Source organism: Trichosurus vulpecula, chromosome 2 (genome assembly GCF_011100635.1).
Source record: "Trichosurus vulpecula isolate mTriVul1 chromosome 2, mTriVul1.pri, whole genome shotgun sequence".
In the NCBI taxonomy this organism is placed as follows: domain Eukaryota; kingdom Metazoa; phylum Chordata; class Mammalia; order Diprotodontia; family Phalangeridae; genus Trichosurus; species Trichosurus vulpecula.
In genome coordinates, this window is record NC_050574.1 from 376,469,501 (window position 1) to 376,497,094 (window position 27,594).

The 27,594-nt window shown below is 41.4% G+C and overlaps 1 protein-coding gene across 1 annotated transcript; it reads right to left on the reverse strand.

Annotated features, from left to right (window-relative positions):
• Window positions 1-16,936: 16,936 nt before the first annotated feature.
• On the reverse strand, window positions 16,937-22,164 carry LOC118837205 (keratin-associated protein 19-5-like). Its single transcript, XM_036744142.1, has 2 exons — window positions 22,004-22,164; window positions 16,937-17,117 (listed from the first exon to the last, which is right to left on the reverse strand). The coding sequence occupies exons 1-2, from the start codon at window positions 22,162-22,164 to the stop codon at window positions 16,937-16,939; spliced, it is 342 nt and encodes a 113-aa protein (XP_036600037.1).
• Window positions 22,165-27,594: the final 5,430 nt, after the last annotated feature.

Sequence of the window (27,594 nt, forward strand, 5' to 3'; positions counted from 1 at the left end):
GTGGGAAAAGCTGCGGGAGTGAAGGAGTTCGCGGTTCGGCTTCCAGCCCCGGGGGCAGCGGAGGTGGGGCAGCTGCAGTTGCTGCTGCTTCTGGCCCCAGGCCCACCTGGTGGGAGGAATTAAGTGGCGGATCAGAGCAGGAGTGAAGAGCCTGCTGAAGATCTAAGCCCAGCCTGGGCTGGGGGTTCTTGGGGAAGGAGTAGTGCTGGTGTGACAGAGCTGGCACCTCCCCCCCAAATGTGGAACATAGAACTCGTTAGTCTACAAGCAGTCATACCCCACTGAAAAACTCAAGGGTCAAATTAGTTGGTTGGGAATATGGCCAGGCAGCAAAAGCACACCCAGATTCAGTCTCAGACTTTGGATTCTTTCTTTGGTGACAAAGAAGACCAAAACATACAGCCTAAAGAAGACAACAAAGTCATAGAGCCTACAACAAAAGCCTCCAAGAAAAACATGAACCGGTCCCAGGCCTTGGAAGAGCTCAAAAAGGATTTGGAAAAGCAAGTTAGAGAAGTAGAGGAAAAATTGGGAAGAGAAATGAGAAGGATGTGAGAAAACCATGAAAAACAAGTCAATGACTTGCTAAAGGAGACTCAAAAAAATACTGAAAAATACACTGAAGAAAACAACACCTTAAAAAATAGATTAACTCAAATGGCAAAAGAGCTCCAGAATTCACTCATGAACCCATCTGGCTCTGGGGATTTTTTTGTTAGATTGTTTATTGATGTTCAATTTCTTTTTTAAAGATGGGGTTAAATTTTCTATTTCCTCTTCTGTTAATCTGGGCAATTTTTATTTTCATAAATATTCATTCACTCTGCTATATGCTTCTGCTTTATGGGGAGGGGTTCATCCCGTTCACATTCGCAGTTATAATTACTAACTATATATTTCCCTCCATCCTATTTTTTCTTCTTGTTTATCCTTCTCTCTCTCCTTTCACCCTTTCCTCCTCACTAGTGTTTTTCTTCTGACCACCACCTCTCCCAATCTGCCCTCTCTTCTGTCAGTGCCCTCCCCCTTTTCTTAACCCTCTGCGATCCTACTTCTTTGTAGGGAAAGAGAGATTTCTATATCCAACTAACTCTGTATGTTATTTTCTCTTTGAGCCAATTCCAATAAGAGTAAGTTTCAAGCAATGCTCACTTCCACCCCATCCCATCTTCCCCTCCATTGTAATAAGTCTTTTGGGTCTCTTCATGTGAGATAATTTACCCCATTCTGCCTCTCCCTTCCTTCTGCCCTCAGTGTAATTCTCTTTCTCACTTCTTAATATTTTTTTTGATATCATTCCCTCAAAGTCATCTTATACCCCTTTCCTCTGTCTATACATACTCCTCCTAACTGCACTACCAGTGATACCGTTATTAAGAATTACAAGCATTATCTTCCTATATAGGGATGTAAACAGTTTAGTCTTGTTGAATCCCATATGCTTTCTCTTTTCTTTTTACCTTTTTATGCTTCTCCTGATTCTTGAAAGTGAAAATCAAATTTTTTGTTCAGCTCTGGTCTTTTCATCAGGAAAGCTCAAAAGCCTTCTATTTCATTGAATGATTACTTTTTTCCCTTGAAGAGTTATGTTCAGTTTTGGTGGGTAGGTGATTCTTGGTTGTAATCCAAGCTCCTTTGCCTTCTGGAATGTCATATTCCGAGTCCTTTGATCCTTTAATATTTAAACTGCTAAATCCTCTGTTATTCCAACTTTGAATCCCTGATATTTGAATTATTTCTTTCTGTCTGCTTGCAATATTTTCTCTTTTATCTAGGAATGCTGGAATTTGTTTATAATATTCCTGGGAGTTCTCATTTTGGGATGTCTTTCAGGAGGATTCTTTCAATGTCTACTTTACCTTCTGGTTTTTTGGCATCTGGGCAGTATTTTTTTCTGATAGTTTCTTGATATTATGATGTTTAGGTCCTCCTTTTGATTATGGCTTTCAAGTAGTCTGATGATTCTTAGATTATCTCTCCTGCATCTATTTTCCAGGCTAGTTGTTTTTTCAATGAGGTATTTTACATTTTCTTCTTTTTTAATTTTACTTTTCATTCTTTTAGTTTTGTTTGATTGATTCTTGATGTCTCATAGAGTCACTAGCTTCCTGACACCCAATTCTAATTTTTAAGGAAGTATTTTCTTCAGGTAGCTTTTAAACCTCTTTTTCAATTTGCCTAGTTCTACTTTTCATGGAGTTGTTTTCTTCAGTAAAGTTTTGAGCCACTTCCCTGCCCCCCCCCGTCCCGTTTTTTGTGCTTCTTTTACGAAGGTGTTGACTCTTTTTTATGATTCGCTGGCATCACTTATTTTTTTCCATTTTTTCTTTTACTTCTATTATTTAACTTTTAAATTCCCTTTTGAATTTTTCCTAGTTCTTTTTGAGCTTCAGACCAATTCACATTTTTATTTGAAGCTTTGCATGTAGGTGTTTTGACATTGTTGTCTTCTGAATTTGTGCCTTGATCCTCCCCATTACCACAATAGCTGTTTATGGTCAGGTTATTATTATTATTATTTTGCTCACCTTTTCTAGCCTATGTTATTATTTAAACTTGAGCTCTGTTCCAGAGGTGGAAGGGGCACTATCTTATGCTTCTTGTGCTTGGGGCTGCAGACTCTGGCTGCTTGTTTGGTGCTGTCCTGAAGCCCAGCACCATTTTGCTGTGCTGGGCCTGTGGGTGTCTGGTGGCTTGCCTGGTGCTGTGCTGGGGTGGGGCTAGGGTGGGGGTGATAGGGATGGGTTGTGATTGTTGGCATGGAGAGGCAGGGTTTGGCAGCTGACCTGGTGTCACCCTGAAGTCCATGCATGCTGTGCTAGGGCCATGAGAGGGGTTGGGGGAGGGCTAACCATTTGCTTCTGCTGAAGTGAAACAGTGGAGCCTTGGTCACTAACCTGTGCTAGGGCTCCTGCTGGCTTGCTGAGGCTGGGCCTGCTTCTGGCTTGCCAGGACACTGCCAGTTCTGGACTATACTGCTGTTTTACCCAAGTGAGATAGACCTTTCCTGCTGCTCATCCAAATTGTCTTTGACTGCAAAGTTGTTTCAACCAGTCTCTTTGTTGGTTCATTTTAAGGTGCTATTTTATAGTTGTTTGGATGTGAACATGGGAAGAATTCAAGTGATTTCTGGTTATTCTGCCATCTTGGCTTCCAGAGGTTTGAGAGGACATATTTGAGAGTTGAGAAATGATTGAGGCTTCGGAAAACTGCAGTTGATATGGCTGTTTTTAGACTTTGAGAGTTTTAAGATTCACAAAGTGATAAATCAGATAACTGGGCATTATGGGAAAATTAAAGGCTGTTTTACAACAAGAAAGGTGAACTTCATGAATTTTACCTAATAAGGGAAATATAAGTCACTAGATCCACCAAAAGGCTCTGATTTGAGCCGTTAGAGGCAGTGATGAACCCAGTAGGAGTAGAGTTAAGAAGATCTCCTTAGGACTAAGTTGACTGGAAAACTTCAGCTGCTATGCAAGGGGCTGAGTGATTAGCATAGAAGCATCACTTTTTGGACTGGTTGAAGAAAAGGCTGAAAGCCTGTTGACTGGAAGAGAACTGAGCTCTGCTGCAGTTCTAGCTATTAAAACTTCAGCACTATCTACAGTTTAAGAGACATGAAAACTCTCACAGGTTCTCGGTTGCTTTCTACTGCTCCCTCTTGTTTGCAAGGCAAGGCATAGAAGGAAATATAGGCTTTACAGATGCCTTTCTATAAGCATAGACTGAGAGTTGATTGGATGGTGCAGCTTTCTGTTGAGTGAAGAACTGGCTGGGTCCAGAGAACCAATCTGAGGAGCTATCCAATTCTCTGCCTTGATAGAACTGCTGGCCATAATAATAGCATAAAATTTTCTCAATACTTTTAAACGGTGATATTAGTTCAAAGAAATTGTCACTATTTCATCAATTTGAGAGTAGATGAGATTTGCCCAGCAGGAGAGAAGGTAGAAGAGAAGTGGCTTCATATGATTCAGGTTGGTTTTAAAGCTTCTAAGGTACCTATTTTGGGTTCCTTCTCCTAAACAGCTTTTATATTATTTTCTTGTATATCTTGTACCTCAGCTTCCACCTTTTTTCTGTTGTGCTTCTAAGGATTCTTGTTGTTGTTTAGTCATTTCAGTCATATCTGACTCTTTGTGACCCCATTTGGGGTTTTCTTGGCAAAGCTACTGGAGTGGTTTGCCATTTCTTTCTCCAGCTGGTAAGTTTTCCCCCATTTGCCTCAGAATCTCTTCCTGGATCTGTATCTTTACACTCTAGTAGAAGTCAATTGATCAAGGAGCTCTGATTCCCATTCACCTCAGGAAGGATGAGTGGTCTCTCTTAGACCTAATCCTGCAGATTATACCTTTTGTTAGGTCCCCTTCCCCCTTTATAGAACATATTTTATCACGTGGGAACATTCATTATTGAAACCCTCTCCCACCACTGAGGCAAGATTTTCTCTATTCTTTTCATCCTTTTTCAATTCCTCCTCTTTCCTCCTCATTCATTCTCCTGTAGACTCTTTTCTTCCTGAGAGAGTAAAATAGTTAATTTTCTATGCACTGTTAACCTTTGACTTGATTAGGGTGCTTCACATGATTCTTCCTCTTCTTCTCCTTTTTGTGCACCACTTCTTTCGATAGATGCTGCTCCAGCCTCTTATTTTAACTCTGTGTGTGTCTCTGTGTTTCAGATGTGTTTCTTGTATTATTGGATGCTGGTTTCTAATACATTCTTCTGTCCCACTTCCATTTTATGAATAGGTTCATCTCATTCACATTCACATTGATAATTATGATTACTAACTGTGCATTTCCCTCCATTTTATTTCTTCTGTTTATCCTTCTCTCTCTCTTTTTTATCCTGTTCCTCCTCCTCTAAAGTCTGTTTTCCTTTTGATCACTGCTTTCTTTATCTGTCTTCCCTTTTATCATACCCCCCTTTCTTCCATCCCCTTCCTTGTCTACTTTCTTGTTGGGAGAGATTGGTTTCTATGCCCCATTGAGTATATATTCTTCCCTCTCAGAATCAGTTGTGATTAGAATGAGGTCCAAGTATTGCCTCCCATCCCATTTTCCCTCCACTATAAAAGCTCTTCCTTAAAGCCTCTTTTATGAGACAAAAAATTTCCCCTTTGTCTGTCATTTACAGTTTTTTTTTTCTGACAGCCCCCACTTTAGTGTAAGAAGACTGGAAAATTAGAGAAGTGGTAACAAGTTTTAAGTGCCAAATAGAGGACTTTATATTTGATCTTGGAGATAGAAGGGAACTAAGTACCTTACAGAGTAGGGGGCTGATAAGAGCAGACTTTCACTGTAGGAAAATCGCTTAGGCAGATGATCGGAGGAAGGTTTGTAGTGAGAGGAGCTTTGAAGGATGAAGGAGGGAATCTATGGAAGGCCTTTGAAATAATCTAGGTGAGAGGCACCAGACCTTGTTTGGTGGCAGTGTGGCTAGAAAAAGAGGAGACATATGGAAGAAATGTTGTTGAAAAAAGATTTGTCAAGTAATTGGATGTAGTATGTGAGGAAGAGTGAACAGTGAGGTATCATATAGAGGCTTCAACCACTGTTTTCCCCACTGCCTTCACTCCACTCTATGCTTAAGACATAGGTTCCATAGACTTTTCCTCCAAGAACCTGTCTGAGGGACATGGTTTCAGGGGCCACGTTGGCCTACAGAGCTGAGAAATTAAAAATCTCTGAGGCAGGTTGTAGAGCAGCAAAGCAGAAGCTCTCTTCCCCTGGGAGTCTGAGTTGATTAGAGAATTCAGATGTTTTTTTTTTGGCAGGGTGATTGGGGTTAAGTGACTTGCCCAAGGTCACACAGCTAGTACATGTGTCAAGTGTCTGAGGCTGAATTTGAACTCAGGTCCTCCTGACACCAGGGCTGGTGCTCTACTCACTGCCCACCTAGCTGCCCCGAGTTCAGATGTTTGAATGGTTTGCAGGACACCCTAACAACAACGAGTTCACTTCCCCCCATAGTTGGGCAGGCTTCAGCTCTAAAGGAGTTTTATGAGTTGAATAGGCTGTGCAGGTGGCTGGAGGAGATGGTATCCACCCAAAAGGTAAAGCTGACAAGTTTCAGACTCTCTTCTGTGGTCTCTGGTGTGCTATTCACTAGTACTATTCTTCCAAAACTTCATATCAGTGGGAGATAACAAAGTAGTGTAAGAGAATTAGATAAGGGATGGACTACGCCAAATTCTGATCCAGAGACAGATTGAGTATGCCCATGAGACTTTGAGTCCCAGAGAATCATTAAAAATTAAAATAATGTTTATGTATACAGAAAAGGTCATAATGACAAGCACCTTGCCTTCTATAAAAGGGGTCTTTGACATTATGGAGTATCAGGATGGCATAGAAATCAAATTTTCAAAGGACATTGAATCAGAATATGATGTGTTTGCTCAAGATAATCTGGAAAGGTATCATTTCATTGCAAAAGATGAATTGGAGAGCAAATCTTCTGCATTGATGGATAAGCAAAGGTTGAGATTAAAAATCTCTTCATGTTTTGAGGCTGAAATCCAAGTACAGGGAGGTCAAAGAGGCGAAAGTTGATGAAAACAGTTTTGCTATTCCAGTGAAATAAATTGTAATAGACTCCTCAGATGTGGTGTATAAGAGTTGAGCAAATTTGTTCAAAATGAGCTGTTGTTGGGGGGGTCTTTATAATGAAAGGTGAGATTCTGCATCATTCCCCAAAAGGACAGGCTCTGCTGCTTCTCAGTCCCTGCCAGTTGGCTGCCCTAAGTTCTCCTTATTGATTCCAAGGCCTTCTTATAATAGCTCTGCCATGCCACCCAGGCTTAGAGGCAGATGGAATGATGTCCTCAGAATGCCATGGAATTAGCCAAAAGCAGGGGGAAGGGACTAGAAAGTCAAGGATTCTATGCAACTCAGGAGCAAATGATTTTTCAGTAGAAGCCACGGGAATAATACTTTCTACAGCAAGATGGGCGGTAGCAGCCATAACCATAGCCACCATAGCCCAGGCCACCATAGCCATAGCCTCCAAAGCCATAGCCTAGGCCACGGAAGCAGCCACATCCACAGCCATAACCAGAGCCATGGCCATAGCCCAGGCTCCCATAGTAGCTGCTGCAGGAGCTCATTGTGTCAAGATTCATTGATTTGGACAGATGTCACTCTTTTAGTTTGTGTGAGTGCATACTGCTCCATTTGCATGGGGACTTTTATATACTATACAGCAAGAGTAGTGGTAGGTCCATGCCAAAATTGCCAGGGAAACTTCACATTCTTGCCATTTTTTGGTTTCTTGAGAAAAATTCTTCCAGCTCATTAAGGGCATTTTCTCTTGATTTGTTTTGTTTTGTTTTTTTTGGGCAGAGCAATTGGGGTTAAGTGACTTGCCCAAGGTCACACAGCTAGCACATGTGTCAGGCGTCTGAGGTTAGATTTGAACTCAGGTCCTCCTGACTCCAGGGCTGGTGTTCTGTGCTCTACTCACTGTGTCACCTAGCTGCTCTTGTTTTCTCTTGATTTGCTGTTTCTCTGAGAAGGTTCTGCCATGGTCTGGCTTCTGTAATAAGAAATGTTTTTAGTGTGGTCAAAGTCTATATAGTTAATGTGACTGGTGCCTTACCCAGGTTTCATGGCAGCCCTCTCCCAGATGGCATTTTTCTCTTTCCATTATGCTTGCCAGCCTGGCCTTTTGATTCTTTAGGAGGGCTGTCGAATCCTGTCTCTTTTAGGCAGCGATGTTTGAGACTAAAGTAACACAATCACTTACAGATATATCAGATTGGAGTTGAGATGTTGGTGAGGCACCTGTGTATGTAACAGGTCAATCAAACAACCATTCCCAAAGCATCCAAAGGGCTGGCCATGTATGTATGTGTCGGTGTGTGTGTGCGTGGGCACATACATGTGCGTGCTCACACACACACTCACACACTGTAAAACAAACAAACCACAAATAAACCAACCTTCTCCAGTGTTTGTACTGTGCCAGCCACTGTGCTCAGAGCTGGAGATACAAAGAAATGTCAACAGAATTTCTGTCCTCTGACAGCTCTAGAGTTCTTAGGCCAATGTGACCATGAAAACAGAAAAGCATCTGCCATAGACAGAGAACTGATGGGAGAAGGGCAGGGAAAGTCAGAAGGGAAGGGGAAGATGGAGGAGACGATTTTGGGCAGGGAGGAGAGCCAGCTAGTGCAAAGGCAAGCATAGAGGACATTCAGTGTATTGTTTGAGCAAAAGCAGATCGACTGGCATGAGGCAGACCATAAAGCATGGGGAGGGGAGAAAATTTTATCAAGACTGGAAAAGTAGGAAGAGACTTGTTTATGAAGAGGGTGAAATGCCAGGAAGTGTCTATTTGAATTAGTACAGAACAGGAAGCTACTAGAATTTGAAAGCTGATGGGTGTGGGGTGGAAGGGTGCGGCTACTGGGGATTAGAGAGGGGTGGGGGCAAGATGAATGTTTTAGTAAAATCACTTGGGTAGGTAAGTGGAGGATGGTATGGGAAGGAAGAGAATTGTAGTAGGGAGAGCACTCATAAGACTCTTACAGAGGTGTTGCTTGGGCCTTTGGGAGTAGAGAGAAGGATATGGATGCCAGAGATATTGTGAAGGTAGAAAGGATGAGTTTGCCAAATGATCAGATCAGTGTAGTGAGAATGAGGAGTTGTAATGGCACCTACACTGGCCTACACGGGATGGCTGCCAGTGCAGATTCTTTTATCTGCTTTACTAAGGAAAGATGGCTGTCTCAGGGGTCAACATTGTTTTTAATTACACAAAAAACAGATAGGAAACACAAAGAAGAGAAATAAAGACCAACAGACAGGGCTCTACTGCCTGAAACAAAGCTTTACATCCACCACTGAATTGAGAGAGCCTTTACCTCTGAGGAGTCAGAGAGCTCTGAACATATTGCCACTCAGAGTCTTGACCAGGGAATCATAACATCTTTCTCATAAGTGAGCCCCCAAAACAAAAGCTCACCTCCGAGAATATATATCCTTTCAGCTAATAGGCTCAGAGCCAGAAGGCATCACAACCAGACTCACTGCCTAATTAGCTTATTAACAAAAGGTGTACAAGCCTTCCTGTAAGCAAGCTTCTCTTAATGGGCTCCACATGAGGCCTATTAATGGGTGGGGAAGATCTTACCACCTCCCCCCCATTAACATTATAGCAGTCAAGGACAACTCTGAACCCGAGTTCCTGGCAGGATGACCATGCTCTTAAAAGCACCAGGGAAGTTGGGAGGTGGGGTGCTGTGGGAGAGACCAAGATAAAGAGCTCTGTTTTATACTTGGGGGCTTTGAGATGACTAGGGGACATCATGTTAAAATAGTATAATTAGATAGTTCATGATATGAGATTGGAACTCAAGAAAGATACAGGCTTGGATGTCTGGTTGTATCAGTGAGTGACAGAGAGAAGGTCACAATTTTAAGCTAAGGAGGTCTCCATCTGAGAAAATATAATGGGGAGAAGAGAGAAGAGCTCATAAGACAGGAGGTCAGTCACAATTGGTCAACATGGCTTAGATTGTTTTCCAGCTAAGGGGACTAGGAATGAAGAGTCAGGCTGGTATACCCAGGAGCACTGGTTGGCCAGTGGTGTCAAAAGCTGAAGGGAGATCAAGAAGAAGAAAGATTCAGAAGAGGTTATTAGTTTTGTCCATGAGGCCATCATCAGACACTTTGGAGAGAGCAGATTTGGATACAGCAATAATGGGTTGACTTTCCCAGTGGATGGGTGGGCCTCAGCTAGAGAGCAGTGTTATGAGTTAGACTGGCTGTGCAAGTGGCTAGAAGAGATGGGACCCACCCAGAGGGCAAGGTCCCTTGGCAACATTCAGACTTCCTATATAACTCTTTTCTATAGCCTTTGTTTCATGACATTTACTTGTGCTATACTCCAAATTTTTAAGTCAGTGAATGATAATAAAGTGGTGGGAGACAGATAGACAAGGGATAGGCTAAGATAAATTCTGAGGGTTGCTGGGGTCATGTTGGGTATGATCACGATTGTTTGACTCACTGAGAATCCTTCAAGATGAAAATCTTGTCCATCTGGGCACAGATTGTAGGAGAAAGGTCATACGTATTAGTGACAACTTGTTTCAACAATCTGGCTAGCAGCTGTTGTGGGGGTGAAAGACCAACATAAGCCCAACAACAAGAATGCTACCAGCACACTGCAAAAGCACAGGTTCTTTTGATCTCCTTAACTAAGGAAAGCTACGTTAAGGGGTTGACAAGCTTACTTTAATTCAGCATACAAATATCATTCACTTAGTTCAGGGGAAAAAACCACCACCCTGAACTTCAGAGCAAAATACAAACAAAGTACAAACATGGACAGACAGACCTTGTCTTATTCAAATCCCAATACATAGTTACCAGAGTTTAACAAAGTCCCAACATCCAGGTTACGAGCTGGAGGGCTTCTTAGCTACAGCTGCCCGGAGTCTCCACACGCCCCCGAGAGAGAGCCCTGCACAAATGGCTCTGTCTTCTCTTCTTACAGGGTTTCAGACCTTTAGTAAGACTCAATGAAATACACTGAATTACTCAAAGGAAACAAAAGCCAAACTCTTCAAGGGCACTTGTTGAACTAAGTGCTAAGAGCCCATTTTGCTTACCAACACACAAGTGTCTAGCCTTGTAGATAATGGGGCCCTTAATATTTTGGAGTACCAGGCTGGCATAGGGGTAAAATTTTTCAAGAATATTTAACCAGAAAAAGAACCCATTTTCTTGAGAGAAATTTGTAGAGGTATTACTTCATTGCAAAAGATGAATTGAAGAGCAAATCCTCTGCAATAACACACAAGTGTAGGTCAAGATTGAAAATCTATTTACAATGTGAGGCAGAAATCCAAATATAGCAAAGTCAAGGAAGATAGGTGAAAATGCTATTTCTATGCCAATGAAAGATATTTATTAGAAAATCATAAAAAACCATCTCAGCTCTGGTGTATAAGAGTTGAGCAAACTTGTTTGAAATGAGCTGTTGTCAGGGGAGTCTCCTTGATGACAGGTGAGAGTCTGCATAATTTTCTAGAAGGATGGGTACAGTTGCTTCTTGGTCCCCACCACTTTGCTGTCTTGGGTGGTCCATATAGACTCCAAGATCCTCTTGTGGTAGCTCTCCCATGCCACTCAGCCATAGATGCTAATGGAATTTTATTACAAGAATTATATTACAATTCTTACAAGGGCATGGAATTATCCCAAAGTGTGAGAGAACGAGGATTCCATGACAGCCCAACAGCAAGGATTTTTTTTTAGTGGAAACCATAAGAATAATGCCTTCCATAGCAGTATGCATGGCAGCATCCGTAGCCATAATGACCACAGCCCAGGCTTCCATAGCCATGGCCACCAAAACCATAGCCTAGGCCATGGAAGTTGCCACAACCACAGCCATAACCAGAGCCATAACCATACCCCAGGTGCCCACAGTAGCACATTGTGTCAGGATGAACAGATTTGCATGGACATGAAGGGTAGAGTACTTTAGTGTGTACAGCCCCATCTGCATAGGGACTTTTAAACACTTGTAGCTGGAGGTGAGGCAGATCCACAGCAAAAATGCATATTTCCCATTAAAAATTTACCAGGGAAACTTCACCTTCTTGTCATTATTAGTTCCCAGAGGAAATTCCTTCAACTCATTAAGGATTTTTTTCTTGATTAGCTGTTTCTCTGAGAAAGCTCTGGCATGATTCCATTCCTGTAATGAGAAGTGATTACAGTGTTGCCAAAGCCTATATTGTGAATGTGGTTGGTGCCCTACCCAAGCTACATAGCACCCTCTCCTGGGTGGCACTGTCCTTCTTCCCTTATGATTGTCACCCTGGGCTTCTGATTCTTTAAGCAGGTGGTTGAATCCTGTCTCTTTTAATCAGTGCTGTTTGAGATTGATTTGACAGAATCATGCAAGTTTCAGATTGGAGTTGAGGTGGTGGTGGAGCACCAGTGTGTGGAACAGGTCAATGAAGCTATCATTCCCAAAGCTACCCAAGCACAAACTACTTCCCCAGTGTTTGCACTGAGACAACAACTGTGCTCAGGGCTGGGGATACAAAAAATGTTAACAGAGTCCTTTTACTCAGGAAGCTCTAACATTACAAGGTCAGTGAGAACTGCCACACACACAAAGACCTAATTGAAGGAGATCTCAGAGACAGAGGCATAAGCATCTGGTGAAAAGGGTGAGGGTACTTGTTACAGGTAGGATTAGAGCTGAGACTCAAAGGGAGCAGGGAAAGTCAGAGGGGAAGGGAAAAGAAGGGAGAGCCATCTGGGCAGGTTGGATAGCAAGCCAAGGCAAAACCAAGGAGAAGGGACATGAAGTATATTGTTTGAGGGAGAGCAGGTAGGTTAGCAAGGGACAGGCTATAAAAGGTAGGGAAGGGAATAAAATATACTGAGACTGGAAAGGAGAGAAGAGGCCAGTTTATGAAGAGGGTGAAATACCAGACAAAGGAATTGATTTGAACTAGCACAGAACAGGAGGCAATAAGTTTATCAGATAACACATGCGGGCCCTGGGGCTTTTGCAGATTGGAAGGAATGAAGCATAACATAAATGTTTTAGGAAAATCCCTTGAGGAGCTGAGTGGAGGATGGATGGTGCTGGAAAGAGGATTGAAACAGGGAGGTCAATCAAGACACCTGCAGAGAGACACCGAGGACCTAATTTAAGGTTGGGTCTGTATGAGCAGAGAGAAGGATAGGTATGCCTGGATATTGTGAGGTTAGAAAGAACAAGTTTTGCCAACTGATTGGATAAGTGCAAAGAGAGTGAGTAAGTCCTTGAGGGTCAGAACCCATGTGGCTGTCAATAAGAGGGTGTTACTGAAAGTAGCAGAGAAATAGGGGAGAGGTAAGGTGCTTTTCAAGAAGCAGATGAGGAGCTATGTTTTAGACTTGGGGGTTTTGAGATGACTATGGGACATCAAGTTGAAATTGTGCAATTGGACACTTCATGATGTTGAACTGGAGCTCAAGAGAGATGCAGATCTGGATTTACAGATGTGGCAGTGAGTGATATATGTCTCAAGCTCTGAGACCTGAAGGAGAGTCTTCTCTCTGACCAGTGGAGAAAGCATAATGGAGAGAAAAGAGAAGAAACAACATCTTAGGTGTCAGCTAGAATTGACATGACATGATAATGAGCTAGTTAAGATGAGCAAGAAGGGACAGTCAGGTGGGAAGAGCAGAGTTCAGCACACCCAGGAGTTTCACTTGGCCAGCAGCATCAAATGCTGAAGGCAGATAAAGAAAGAAAATTCAGAAGAAGCCACTAGTTTGGACAGAAGAAAGCCACTGAGCACTTTGGAGAGAGCAGTTTCTTTTGGAGGTTAGGGTCAGCAACTAGATGTCCAGGGCTTTCAAGACAGTGAAAGGAGGGCAGACAGGGATTCTGAGTAGCCTCCAACAAATGCAGTACAGCCATGGACTTTTAAAATGTGGAAGTGCTAGGAAGTACGGGTAATGTTAGATTGGGTAGCATCCTAAATTCTGCACATATGTAGACAAGTCACTGAACAAGCGAGTTCAGGAGAAATTCTGGCCTGGGTTAGTGAATCTCAGAGAGAAGAGAACTGAGCCCATAAGAACTGAGGAGGTCATTAACTGAGAGAGTGTAATGGAGAGAAGGCAGGCTGTAGCTCTTAGTTTGCAGAGTATCTTAGAAGACTCCAACTAACCAGAAGAACAATGAGTTCAATGTGGTTGGTATAGCACTAGGTGTCTCCTCTCCTCTCAGGTTCCAAACTTTTCACAACTCCACTCTACAGGATGTTTAAGCCCAGTACGATGTTACATGACAGCCAGAAATCCCACTGTGACTTTGAGATTGCAAGAAGAGGGGCATAAGGGAGAAAAGTTCAGGAAAATGGAGGTGATCGTCCATCTGAAACATGCACTGCTCAGTGCTTGGATGTTTTTTGGCTAAGCTGGAGACCATCCAGGTGAGTCCAGACAAGTTGGTAAAAGAGCCTCCAGCTTAAGCCCTGTGGGATTTGGTTGAAGGAGTTGGGATTTTCTTAGAGTATACTCAGGGATTTGTGCTTGCTCTCTTAAGGTGTTTTAGTGGCAACCACACAATACAGGTACCTGCTCTGTTCTGTGTGTCCCCTGGCAAGAGATCTTCGATTTAGGGGTGGCATTTTCTTCCCCCAAAGTGATTTTTATTTTGCTCAAGATAATGAAGTACTCTTTGCATAACGAGAGCTGTGCCAAAGAGTAAGAATCTTCTTCCCTAAGGATTTGTTTTCACTGAAATATCCTTTATAGAAGGTCTTTTCAGAAAGGATTGATGAATCATTGTTTCAACAATCTGGCTAGCAGCTGCTGTGGTGGTGTAAAAGCAACAACAACCAGCACACAGAATGCTGCAAAAGCCCAGGTCCTTTTGATCTGTTTTACTAAGGAAAGCAATGTTAAGGGGTTAACAATTTTACTTTAATCCAGCATACAAATATCATTCATTTAGTTCAGGGGTAAAAGCCAGCACCCTGAACTTCAAAGCAAATACAATCAAATTACAAACAGACCAAATACAATTCGTAGTTACCAACATCTGAGTTCAGCCGGGGAGCTTGACAACGGCTGGCTTGGAGTGATGTATCACTATTGCTGCAGCTCAGAGCTCTGAAAAAATAAAGCCAACCCTTGGTTTTATATATCTTGTTTAGGGTCAAAGGTGAGTCACACATGCGACTCACCCATGTGACCTAAAATCGTCACAAAAATGCAACTGAAACCCACGTGGTCTAAAAGCCTCTGATGTCACAAACGTGTCACTCAAACCCATTCTGATGGCCAATACAATCATTTGGAGATGTATTTTGGGAGGGATTGAATAGAAGACTGCTGAGTGCTTTTCCATTGAAAAGCCACTGGATTCAAAGAAACAGACATGTTTTTTGTGAATGGAGAATAAGGCTTAGGAAAGAGACATTGCAACTGTAGCTCATTTTTTAATGGCGCTATACTGTTTCCTCCACTCCCTGAAACACAAGTTCCATAAATAAACATTTTAATCAATCAGTCAACTATTTGCAACGTAGGATGCTTTCTTCCTAAGGACCCATCTAAGGAACCTAATTTTGGGGGCCAAAGGTTCAAAGTCAGGATGTGGAGCAAAAAAGGAAAAACTCTTTTTCTCTGGGCATTTGAGTTGATTAAAGAATGTTACAGTGGTTTGAAGGACATTCTTTTAAGATTGAGTCCACTTCAAAAAATTGGAAATTGATGGGTTATCCATCAATTGGGGAGTGCTGAACCAGTTGTAGTATATGATTGTGATGGAACACTATCACGCTATAAGAAATGAGGAGCACGATGCTTTCGGAAAAACCTGGAAGGACTTACAAGAACTGATGCAAAGTCCAATGAGCAGAACCTGGAGAACATGGTGAAGAGGAATAGCAATATTGCACAATGATCAACTGTGAATGACTTAGCTATTCTTAGCAATGCAATGATCGAAGACAATTCTGAAGGACGTATGATGATGAAAAGTGCTGCTCCAGAGAAAGAACTGATGGAGTCTGAATGCAGATCAAAGCAAACTTTCTCTTTTCTTTCCAGTACAAAATTTTAATTTCAGAGCTTAACAATTATAAATCCTTTTGTACATTTAGTCAGCCAAAAATCAAACCTCAGTCTAAGTCACAATGCATATTGAAACAAAAAGTACAAGTCGTGAAAAAATGCTTGGGGGCTCCTTTACCATAAGGAAATAATTAACTATCTTGCACACTGAACACTGTAAATTGCAAAGTTTACCTTCTCAGGAAGGGAGGAGGGAGGAAAGAAAAGGGTAGAATTTGGAACTCAAAATTAAAAAAAATGTTAAAATTGCTTTTTACCTCCAATTAAAAATAAAGTATTAGAAAATTGGAAAAAACTCCTGAGTCTCCTTCCCCTTTGAAAAGGGGGGCCTTAGCTCAAGTGTAATGTTGTGAGCTGTAATGGTGGCACAGTGTGCTCAAGAGGATGGGAGCCATCAGAAGAGGGTGGTTTCTTGACAACTTTCAGGACTGGTATATGATTCTCTTCTGTAGTCTTTGCAGTGTGCCACGCACTTGTGCTGTACTTCAGAACTTCAAATTAGTGGTTCATATCAAAATGGTGGAAGACAAGTAGATAAGTGATGGGCTAGCCCACATTCTCACAGTCACCAGGGACACCTTGCATCTAGAAGTGATGAACCATGAGAATGAGGTGATAAACGTGGGAGTATTTGAGAAACTTTGAACATAAAGACCCTGTCCACATGTGCACAGAGGATGTAAGAAGGGCTACAACTTATAGGGAGAAATGCCTTGCCTTCAGGAAAGTGGATCCTGGCTATTATGAAGTACTAAAATTTAAGAACTACAGAAATGAAGTCTTAGAAAGACATTTAAGAAGTAAATAAGGTTTTTTTGAACAGAAATCTGGAGATTTATCACTTCATTTCAAATGATGAATTGGAGAACATTTCTTCTGCAGTGACATGCAAGCAGAAGTCAAGATTGAAAATCTCTTCATGAAATGAGACTGAAACCCAAGTACAGTGAAGTCAAGAAGGAGACATGATAACAGTTTGCTGTGCCAGTGAAACAAGTTTATTAGAGTATCTTATTAGATAATTCAGCCATGGTGTATAAGAATTTTGCAAACTTGCTGAAGATGAGCTGTTGTTGGGGAAATTTGCATCATGAAAGATGAGATTCTGTATCATTTCCCAGAAGGATGGGTTCTGCTGCTTCTTGGTTCCTGCCACTTCACTTCCATGAGGCATATATATTTATTCCATGGCCTTTTTGCAACAGTTCTCCAATGTCACCTAGCCATAGAGGCTGATGGAATTTGATATTCTTCAAAAAGCATGGAATTAGCCCAAAGCAAGGTGGGGACAAGGATTTTATGACAGGCCAGGAGCAAGAGGTTTTTCAGTAGAAGCCATAGGAATAATACCTTCCATAGTAAGATGGGCGGTAGAAGCCATAGCCGTAGCCACCACAGCCCAGGCCTCTATAGCCCAAGCCACCAAAGCCATAGCCTAGGCCACGGAAGCTGCCATATCCACAGCCATAACCAGAGCCGTAGCCATAGCCCAGGCCCCCATAGTAGCTGCCGTAGTAGCTCATAGTGTCAGGATTCAGGGATTTGTTTGTATATCAAGCGTAGATTGTGTGAATGTCCCTGGCACCATCTGCATGTGGACTTTTATACTGTTCTAGCAGGAGGCAGGGCACATTGAGGTCAGAATTGCATAATTTCTATTAACAAATTTTACAGGCAAATGCACATTCTTTTCATTTTTTGTTCCCTGAGAACAATTCCTCCAGCTCGTTAATGGTGCTTTTTGCGCCATTTATTGTTTCTCTGAGGTATCTCTGCCATGATCTTGTTTATGTAATGAGAAATGATTACAGTGTTGCTAAAGCCTATGTAGTTAATATGGCTGCCTGTCTTTTAGATGACATTGTCCTCCTTCCATTATACTTACCACTCTGGCCTTCTAATTTTTTAGGCAGGCTGTTGAATAATCTCTTTCTTTTAAAAGTATTATTTATTCATTTTTAAGATTTAGAAAATTTTCAGTTCCAAATTCTCTTTCTCCTCTAATTTCTCCCCTAGCCACTGACAAGGCAAACATTATGATACCCATTATACATCTGAAATCATGCAAAACATATTTTCATATTAGGGATGCCTTTAAGTAAACCATATAATATAAAGTGAGAAAATTCTACTTCATTTTGTACTCTGAGTTCATCAGTTTATGCTCTGGGGGTGGAGAGCAATTTTTATCATAAGTCCTTTGCAAATGTCTTGGATCATTTTTTTGATCAGAAGAGCTAAGTCTTTCACAGTCCATCATCATTACTATATTGCTCTTACTGTGTGCAATGATCTCCTAGTTCTGAGCTCCTCAGTTTGCATCAATTTGTATAGGTCTTACCAGGTTTTTCTGAAATGATATCCCTCAACTTTGAAAGGCTTGTCTCTTCTTAGCAATGCAAGGATCCAAGAAAATTCCAAAGGACTCATGATGGGAAATGCTGTTTACATCCAGAAGAAGAACTATGGAGTCTGAATGCAGATTGAAGCACATTATTTGCTCTCTCTCTCTTTTTTTCTGTTTCTTCTTTCTCGTGGTTTCTCCCTTTGATTCTAGTTCTTCTTTACAACATGACTAATGTGAAAATAGGTTCAATATGAGTGTATATGTAGATCCTATATCAAATTACATGCCATCTTGTAGTGGGGTGAGGGGAGAAATATGGAGAAAATTTGGAACTCAAAATTTTATGGAAGTGAATTTTGAAAACATAAATAAATAAATAAATGAAGCTATACCCCTCATTTTTTTTTCTCGTAGCTCAACAGCATTCCATCATAGTATGGGACTCTCACCTTGTTCACTGTATGGAACCCCTCGCCTTGTTCAGCCATTCCATAATTGTTGGGCATCCCCTAAGTGTCCAATCCTTTGCCACTGCATCAAAAGCAACCATAAATATTTTAGTACATCTAGGTTCTTTTCTTTTTTCTTTGATACAAATGTGATACAAATGTAGGAGTAGTAGTACTCCTGAGCGGAGGTACACAAAGTTTTATATCCTTTTGAATATATTTCCAAATTGTCCTTATAGAATGTTACCAGTTTACAACTCCATCAACAATTCATTAATGTTCCTTTCCCCCCCACATTCTTTCTTGCATTTTTCATTTCTGATAAGCGTGAGTTGATACCTCAGAGTAGTTCTAATTTGTTTCCTCGATTAATATTAATTTATAATATTTTTTCTTATGACTATAGTTAACTATGATTTCTTCTTTTAAAAACTACCTGTTCATATCCTCTGACCATTTGTCAACTGGGAAATGGCTCTAATTTTTCTGAATTTGACTCAGTTCCCTACATATTTGAGAAATAAGACCTTTATTCGAAAAGCTTGCTTTAAAAAATTTTGATTTCACTTCATTGGCCATGGTACTTGTTACAAAATGTAGTTTCCAAAATTATGTCTTTTCATTAGGTCTATTTTTGCTTTTGCTTTGTTTGATGTGATTTCTACCCCTGCCTTTTTAATTCATTGAGACACATTTTAACTCTTTGTGTGTGTGTTTTTGTTTCAAGCATGTTTCTCACAAACAATGTATTGTTGATAACCGGTTTTTAATCCATTCTGTCTGCTTCCATTTTATGATTAAGTTCATCCCTTTCACATTCAGAGTTGTATTACTTTGTATTTCCTTTCATTCTATATTTTTCTTTTTTCCCTTCTATCTCTCTTTACCCTGTCCTTCCTCAAAAGGCTGTTTTGCTTCTATCTGCTGGCTGCCTTAATATTCCACCCATTTTATCTTCTTTGCTCTCTCTCCCCACCCTGTTTCCCCACCTCCATGTCTCTTTCTCTTATCCCTTTCCCTTCCTGCTTCTCTGTTGGGTAAGATAGATTTACCAACCTGTAGTGTGTGAGTGTGTGTTTATTCTTCCCTCTTTGAACCAGTTCTGAGGAAAGTTAGGTTTAAACATTGCCCACCACTACTATACTGTAAAAACTTTCCCTATATTTTCCCCCATACTGTAAAAGCTCTTCCTTGCATGCCTCTTTTAGTTGAGAAAAATTTTCCCTATTCTTCCTTTCCCTTTCCCTTTCTCCCAGTGTATCCCTCTTTTTAAATCATCCAAACATAATCAACTCACACCCATGTGCTCTGTCTATGAAGACTCCTTCTAGCTGCACTAGTAATGATAAAGATACGAGGAGTTACATGTGTCATCTTCCTTGATAGGAATGTAAACAGTTTAAACTTATTGAGCCCCTTATGATTTATCTTTCATGTTTCTCTTCTATGCCTCTCCTGAGTCTTGAATTTGAATGTCAAATATTCTATTCCACTTTAGTTTTTTCATCAAGAATGCTTGAAATTCCTCTCTTTCATTAAATATCTGACCCCCTCCCCTGCCAAGGATTACGCTCATTTTTTTTTTTATGAAGAGGTTATTCTTGGCTGTAATCTGAGCTCCTTTATCTTCTGGAATATATTTAAAGCCAACTGCTCCTTTTAGGTGCAAGCTGCTAAATCTTGTTTGATCCTGACTGTGGTCCATGATATTTGAATTGTTTCTTTCTGATTGATTGCTATAGTTTTTCGTTGTCCTGGAAGCTCTGGAATTTGATGATAACATCCATGAGAGTTTTCATTTGGGAATTTTCATTTTGGGATCTCAATTCCTATTTTGCCCTCTAAACCCAAGAATTCAGGGCCCATTTCCTCTACAATTTCTGGAAATATAATGTCTAGGATCCATTTTTTAAATCATCATTTTCAGGTAGTCCAATAATTTTAAAATTATCTTTCTTCTATCTATTTTCCAACTCAGTTGTTTTCCCTCAAAAGATTTCGCATTTTTTTTTCTATTTTTCATTCTTTTGAGTTTGTTTTCTTGTTTCTTGGTGTCTAATGGAGTATTTAGTTTCCAGTTGCCCAAATGAAATTTTGAAGGAATTATTTCGGTCAGTGAACTTTTATGCCTCTTTCCCCATCTGGTCAATTCTGGTTTTTAATGAGTTCTTTCTTAAGTGAATTTTTGTGCTTCTTTTACCAATAGGCCAATTCTGTTTTTTAAGGTGATATTTTCTTCAGTATTCTGAGACTGTGAACCTTAGTTCCTGCCAGAATAGCAGTGCTCTTGAAAGTACTAGGGAAGTTTGGAGGTGGGGTGCTTTGGGAGAGGTCAAGATGAGGAACTTAGTATTATACATGGGGGCTTTAAGATGACTAAAGGACACCATTTTGAAATAGTACAATTGCATAGTTCATGACATGAGACTGAAACTAAAGAGAGATGTAGGTCTAGATCTCTAGGTAAGAGGGTCTCCATGTGAAAGAGTATAAGGGAGAGAAAAGAGAAGAGCTGATAAAACAGGGGGTCTGGCATAATTAGTCAACATGGCTTGCATTGTGGTTTAGGTAAAGCAACTAGGAATGAACAGTCAGACTGGTAGAACAGTGTCAAGCAAACTCAGGAGTACTAGTTGGCCAGTGATGTCAAAAGCTGAAGGAAGATCAAAAAGAAGGAAGATTCAGAAGAGGTCATGAGTTTTGTCCGTGAGGTCATCATTGACACTTTGGACAGAGAAGGTTGAAGAGCAGATTTGGACAGAGCAATAATGAGTCTACCTCCCCAGTGGATGGGTGGGCCTCAACTAGAGAGCAGTGTTGCAAGTTGAACTTGCTGTGCAAGTGGCTGAGGGAGATGGGATCCACCCAAAGGGCAAGGCTCCTTGACAACATTCAGACATGGTCTGTGACTCTATTCCGTAGTCTTCTGTTGTGCCATTTAGGTGCTCTGCTTCAAAACTTCAAATTTGATGACAATATTGTGGAAGATAGGGACACATGCAATGGGCCAACCCTAGTTCTGTCAGTCATCAGGGACACTTTGGATCTGCAAGTGGTGAACCATGAGCCTGAAGTGATGAACATGTGAATGTTTGAAGAATTCTGAAGATAAAAACCCTACTAATATGGGTACAGAATTTGGGAAAGGGCCCACAGTTTGTAGGGAAAAATGCCTTGCCTTCAGTAAAGTTGAGCCTGATCAAGTATAATGAGGTCAGGAAGGACATATGAAAATAATTTTGTTAAGCCAATGAAGTATGTTTATTAGAATATCTTATTAGACACTTTGGCCATGGTGTATAAGAATTGAGCAAAGTTGCTGGAGATGAGGAATTGTTGGAGAAATTTCCATCACGAAAAGTCAGATTCTGTATCATCTCTCAGTAGGACGAGTCCTGGTTCTTCTTGGTTCTTACCACTTCACTTCCATAAATCATATATATTGATTTAGGAACCCTTAGGAACCCAGCCATAGAGGCTGATGGAATTTGATGTTCTTATAAGGGCATGGAATTAGCCCAAAACAAGGTGGGGACAAGGATTTTATGACAGGCCAGGAGCAAGAGGTTTTTCAGTAGAAGCCATAGGAATAATACCTTCCATAGCAAGACGGGCGGTGGCAGCTGTAGCCATAGCCACCATAGCCCAGGCCTCCATAGCCCAAGCCACCAAAACCATAGCCTAGGCCACGGAAGCTGCCACATCCACAGCCATAACCATAGCCCAGGCCTCCGTAGTAGCTGCCATAGTAGCTCATGGTGTCTGGATTCACTTAGTTGGATGGATATTGAAGGTAGATTGTATGAGTGTGTACAGTCCCATCTGCATAGGGTCTTTTATACAGCTGCATCAGGAGGTGTGGCAGGTCCATAGCAGAAATGCATATTTCTCATTAACAAACTTGCCAGGGCAAAATCACATTCTTATCATTGTTTGTTTCCAGAGGATAATTCTTCCAGCTCATTAAGGATGTTTTTTCTCAATTGGCTTTTTCTCTGGGAAGGCTCTGCCATGATCTTGTTCCTGTAATGAGAATGATTATAGTGTTGCCAAATCCTTTATAGTTAATGCGATTGGAACCCTACTCAGACTTCATGGCAGCCATCTCCTGGGTGGCACTGTCCTTCTTCCATTATAATTGTCTCTCTGGCTTCTGATTCTTTTGGCAGGTGGTTGCATCCTGTCTCTTAAATTAGGGCTGTTTGAGACTGAATCCAAGTTTCAGATTGACATGGTGGTGGCACCCCAGTACATGGAATATGTCAATCCAACTTCTATTTCCAAAGCACTCCAAGCACCAAGCACCTCCACAGAATTTGCTGTGTGCCAACAACCATGCTCAGGAATTTAGCAGAGTACTTGCACTTGGGCAGCTCTTAAATTCCAAGTCCAGTGAGACCATGACAATAATAAGGTACCCGCCACAAACATGGGTGCTTGATGGAAGAAGATCTCAGACGTGGAGGCATAACCTTCTGGTGAAAATGGGTAAGGGCACATGTTTTTATTGGTGTTATTAGAGGTGAAACTCAAAGGCAGCAGGAAAAGTTGGGGTGGGGGGAAGGAGAGCAATCTGAGCAGGTTGGATAGCAAGTCAATGCAAAGGCAAAAGACAGTATATCAACTACAGCCAGAATAAAAAACACGGAGAGGGAAATAAAGTATACAAGGAATGGAAGGGAAAGAATTGGTCAGTTTATGAAGAGGATGAAATTCCAGACATATGTGCTGATTTGCACTAGCATGGACCAGGAGGCAATGAGATTTTACCAGAGGCAGGACCCTCCAAACACTGATAAAAATGGCTCTGAACAAATCCTAGAACTGCAGAACCCACGAAATAGCAGAGGGAAGCAAGGCTCCATCCCAGTACAGTCTGGATGGTCACTGGGAGAGGTCTATCATGCACGGAGCTGGGAGCAGAGTGGGGCAGAGCCCAGTGTGGGCTGCACCTGGACCAGCCAGACCGGGAGCCAGGCAGAATGGGCCTTAGCGCCTTGAATCAGTGAGCTGTGGCAGTTACCAGACTTCTCAACCCACAAACACCAAAGACAACAGAGAAGGTTAGTGGGAAAAGCTGCGGGAACAGAGTGAAAGGAGTTCTTTGTTTGGCCACCGGCCCGGGGGCAGTGGAGGTGGCACAGCTCTGAGGACAGAATTACAGCTGCAGTTGCTTCCAGCCCCAGGCCCACCTGGTGGGAGGAATGAAGTGGTGGATCAGAGTGGGAGTGCAGAGCCTGCTTAAGATCTGAGTCTGGTCCAGGTTGGTGGTTCTTGGGGGAGGAGGAGAGCTGGTGTGGCAGAGCTTGCTGTGTAGAAGTAGCTCTGAAAACAACAGCACATCCCCTCAAGCTTGGGATAAAGTACTCTCTTCTCTACAAGCAGTCATACCCCGATAAAAAACTCAAGGATCAAGTATTTGTCTGGGAACATGGCCAGGCAGCGAAAATGGACTCAGATTCAGACTCAGACTTTGGAGTCTTTCTTTGGTGACAAAGAAGACCAAAGCATACAGCCAGAAGAAGTCAACAAAGTCAAGGAGCCTACATCCAAAGCCTCCAAGAAAAACATGAACTGGTCTCAGGCCATGGAAGAGCTCAAAAAGGATGTGGAAAAGCAAGTTAGAGAACTAGAGGAAAAATTGGGAAGAGAAATGAGAGTGATGCAAGAAAACCATGAAAAACAAGTCAATGACTTGCTAAAGGAGACCCCCCCAAAAACATGGAAAAAATACTGAAGAAAACAACACCTTAAAAAATAGACTAACTCAAATGGCAAAAGAGCTCCAAAAAGCCAATGAGGAGAAGAATGCCTTGAAAGGCAGAATTAGCCAAATGGAAAAGGAGGTCCAAAAGACCACTGAAGAAAATACTAGCTTAAAAATTAGATTGGAGCAAGTAGAAGCTAGTGATTTTATGAGAAATCAAGATATTATAAAACGGAACCAAAGGAATGAAAAAGCAGAAGACAATGTGAACTATCTCATTGGAAAAACCACTGACCTGGAAAATAGATCGAGGAGAGACAATTTAAAAATTATTGGACTACCTGAAAGCCATGATCAAAACAAGAGCCTAGATATCATCTTTCAAGAAATTATCAAGGAGAACTTCCCTGATATTCTAGAGCCAGAGGGTAAAATAGAAATTGAAAGAATCCGCCTCCTGAAAAAGATCACAAAAAGAGAGTTTACAAGAGAACATGTGCAGAGCCTTAGGCTTTTGCAGATTGGAGGGGTTGAGGGGTAAGATGTTTAGGAAAATCAGTTGGGCAGCTGAGTCAATGAAGGATTGTGCTGGGAAGAGGACTGAATTGGGTGGTCAATTGCAAGGCTCCTGCAGAGAAACTGAGGTCTTAATTTAAGGTGGGGTCTATATGAATGGAGAGAAGGATAGGCATGCCAGGGATGTTGTGATATTAGAAAAAACAAGCTCTGCCAATTTATTGGATAAGTACAATGAAAGTGAAGTATCAAGTACTCCCCAAAGTCAGTACCTGAGTTCTGGGTAGCAAAGGAGTGCTATTGAAATTAATAATGCACTTGACACACTTCCTAGCTGTGTGACCTTGGGCAAGTCACTTATCCCCAATTGCCCTGCCTTTCCCCCTGAAAAAAAAGAAAAAAAGATAAAATACAAAAAAAAGAAATTAATAATGAAGTCGGGGAGGTAAGGTGCTTTTCAAGAAGAAGATGAGGATCTGTGTTTTAGATTTGGGGGCTTTGAGATGACTAGAAACATCAAGTTGAAATTGTGGAACTGGACAAGTCATGATATAGAAGTGGAGCTCAGGAGAGATGCAGACCTGGATCTGGAGATGTGGCTGTGAGTGGCAGGGAGAAGGTCTCTCAAGCCTGGAGACCTGAAGGAGGGTCTTCTCTCTGACCAGTAGAGAAAGCATGATGGAGAGAAAAGAGTAGACACAACATCTTAGATGTCAGCCAGAATGGACATGACATGATGATGAGTAGTTAAGACAGGCAAGAATGAACAGTCAGGTGGGACTAGCAATGTCAAGCACACCCAAGAGCCCAGCTGGCCAGCAGTGTCAAATGCTGAGGGCAGATCAAGAAGAAGATTCAGAAGAGGCCACTAGTTTTGGTCAGTAGGAAATCACTGAGCACTTTGGAGAGAAGAGTTTCCCTTTAAGGCTGGAGTCAGAAAGCATATGTCCAAGACTTTCAAAGACAGTGAAAGGATGGCAGGCAGGGACTCTGAGTAGGCTCCAATGAATGCAGTTGAGCCATGGACCCTTAAAATGTGGAAGTATCAGAAAGTATTGATAATCAGATTAGGTAGGATCACGCATTCTGGGCATATTGAGAATAAGTGAGTTCAGGGGAAATTCTGGGCTGGGTTAGTGAATTTCAAGGAAAAGGGATTGTGCCCATAAGAACTGAGGAGGTCACTGACTGAGAGAGTGTAGTGGAGAGAAAGCAGGCTGTGCCTCTAAGGTTACAGAGCATCTCAGAAAGACTCTAATTGATCAGAAAGAAAGTGAGCTTGATGTGGTTGGGGCAGCACCAGATGTTTCCTCTCTCCTCTCAGGTTCCATGACTTTCACAACTCTACTCTAAAGCCCAGGAGGATGTTATATGACAGCCAGAAATCCCACTGTGACTTTGAGATTGCAAGAAGAGGGGCATAAGGGAGCAGAGCTCAGGAAAATGGAGGTGATGGTCTATCTGAAGCATACAGTGCTCAGCAGTTTTTTGGCTAAGCTGGTGACCATCCAGCTGAATCCAAAGCAGTTGGTAAAAGAGCCTCCAGCTTAAGTCCTATGGGATTTTAGTGGCCACCACACAATACAGGTACCTGATCTGTTCTGTGTGTCCGCTGGCAGGAGCTCTCGGATTTAGAGGTAGCATTTTCTCTCTCAAAAGTGATTTTTATTTTGCTTAAGATAATGAAATATTCTTTATCTAATGAGAGCTGTGCCAAAGAGTGACAATCTTCTTCTTGAAGGATTTGTTTTCACTGAAATATCTCCTATATAAGGTCTTTCCATGAAGGATTGGTGAATCGTTTAGAGATTTATTTTGGGAGGAATTGAATAGAGGACTGTTGAGTGCTTTTCTATTGAAAAGCCAGTGAATCCAAGGAAACAGACATGCTTTTTGTGAATGGAGAATAAGTCTTAGGAGAGCGACATTGCAACTGTAATTCATTTTTTAGATAAAAGCAGCAGAAGGCATAAGATCCATTGGTAATGGCACTGTAGTGTTTCCACTGCCTGAAACACAAGTTCCCTAAATAAACATTTCAATCAATAAATATTTATCACGCACCTACTATTTGCTATGTAGGGTGCTTCCTTCCTAGGGACCCATGTAAGGGAACTGAATTTGGGGGCCAAGTTTCAAAGCCAGGATGTGGAGCAGAAAGGCAAAAACTCTCTCTGGGCATTTGAGTTGGTTAGAGAATGTTACAGTGGTTTAAAGGACATTCTTTTAAGGATGAGTCAACTTCAAAGAATTGGCAATTGATGGGAGATCCATCAGTTGGTGAATGCTGAGCCAGTTGTGGTATGTGATTGTGATGGAACACTATCATACTATAAGAAATAAGGAGCAGGATGCTTTCAGAAAAACCTGGAAGGACTTACATGAACTGATGCAAAGTCCAATGAGCAGAACCTAGAGAACAGTATACATAGGAATAGCAATATTGTACAATGATCAACTGTGAATGACTTAGCTATTCTCAGAAATGCAGTGATCCAAGAAACTTATGAAAGACTTAGGATGATGAAAAATGCTACTCCACAGAAGAAACTGATGGAGTCTGAATGCAGATGAAAGCAAACATTTTTTTTACTTTCTTTTTCTTTTTTTAGTGTTTATTTTCTTTTACCAAATGATTAATGTGTAAATATGTATTACATGATTACATATATATATAACCTATATCAAATTGTTTGCCTTTTCAGGAAGTGGGGAGGAAAGAAAGGAAAGGAGAGAATTTGGAACTCAAAATTTAAGAAAAATGTTAAAATTGTTTTCTATGTGTAATTGGAAAAAATTAAGTATTTGAAAATTGGAATAAAAGCATGAGTCCACTTCCCCTTTGGAACAGAGGGCCTCTGCTTGAGTACAATCATGTTAGCTGTACTGGTGGCATAGTGTGCTCAAGGAGATGGGAGTCATCAAAAGAGTATGGTTACATGACAACCTTCAGGACTGGTTTTT

What these genes read in the sequence shown, in the direction of transcription:
- LOC118837205 (XM_036744142.1), bottom strand. Translation starts at nt 22,164, where the DNA reads ATGAGCTACTATGGCAGCTACTACGGAGGCCTGGGCTATGGTTATGGC. An exon ending in CGCCCGTCTTGCTATGGAAG is followed by an intron (nt 17,118 to 22,003) that starts GTATTATTCCTA and finishes CTACTACGGCAG; the next exon opens with CTACTATGGGGGCCTGGGCT.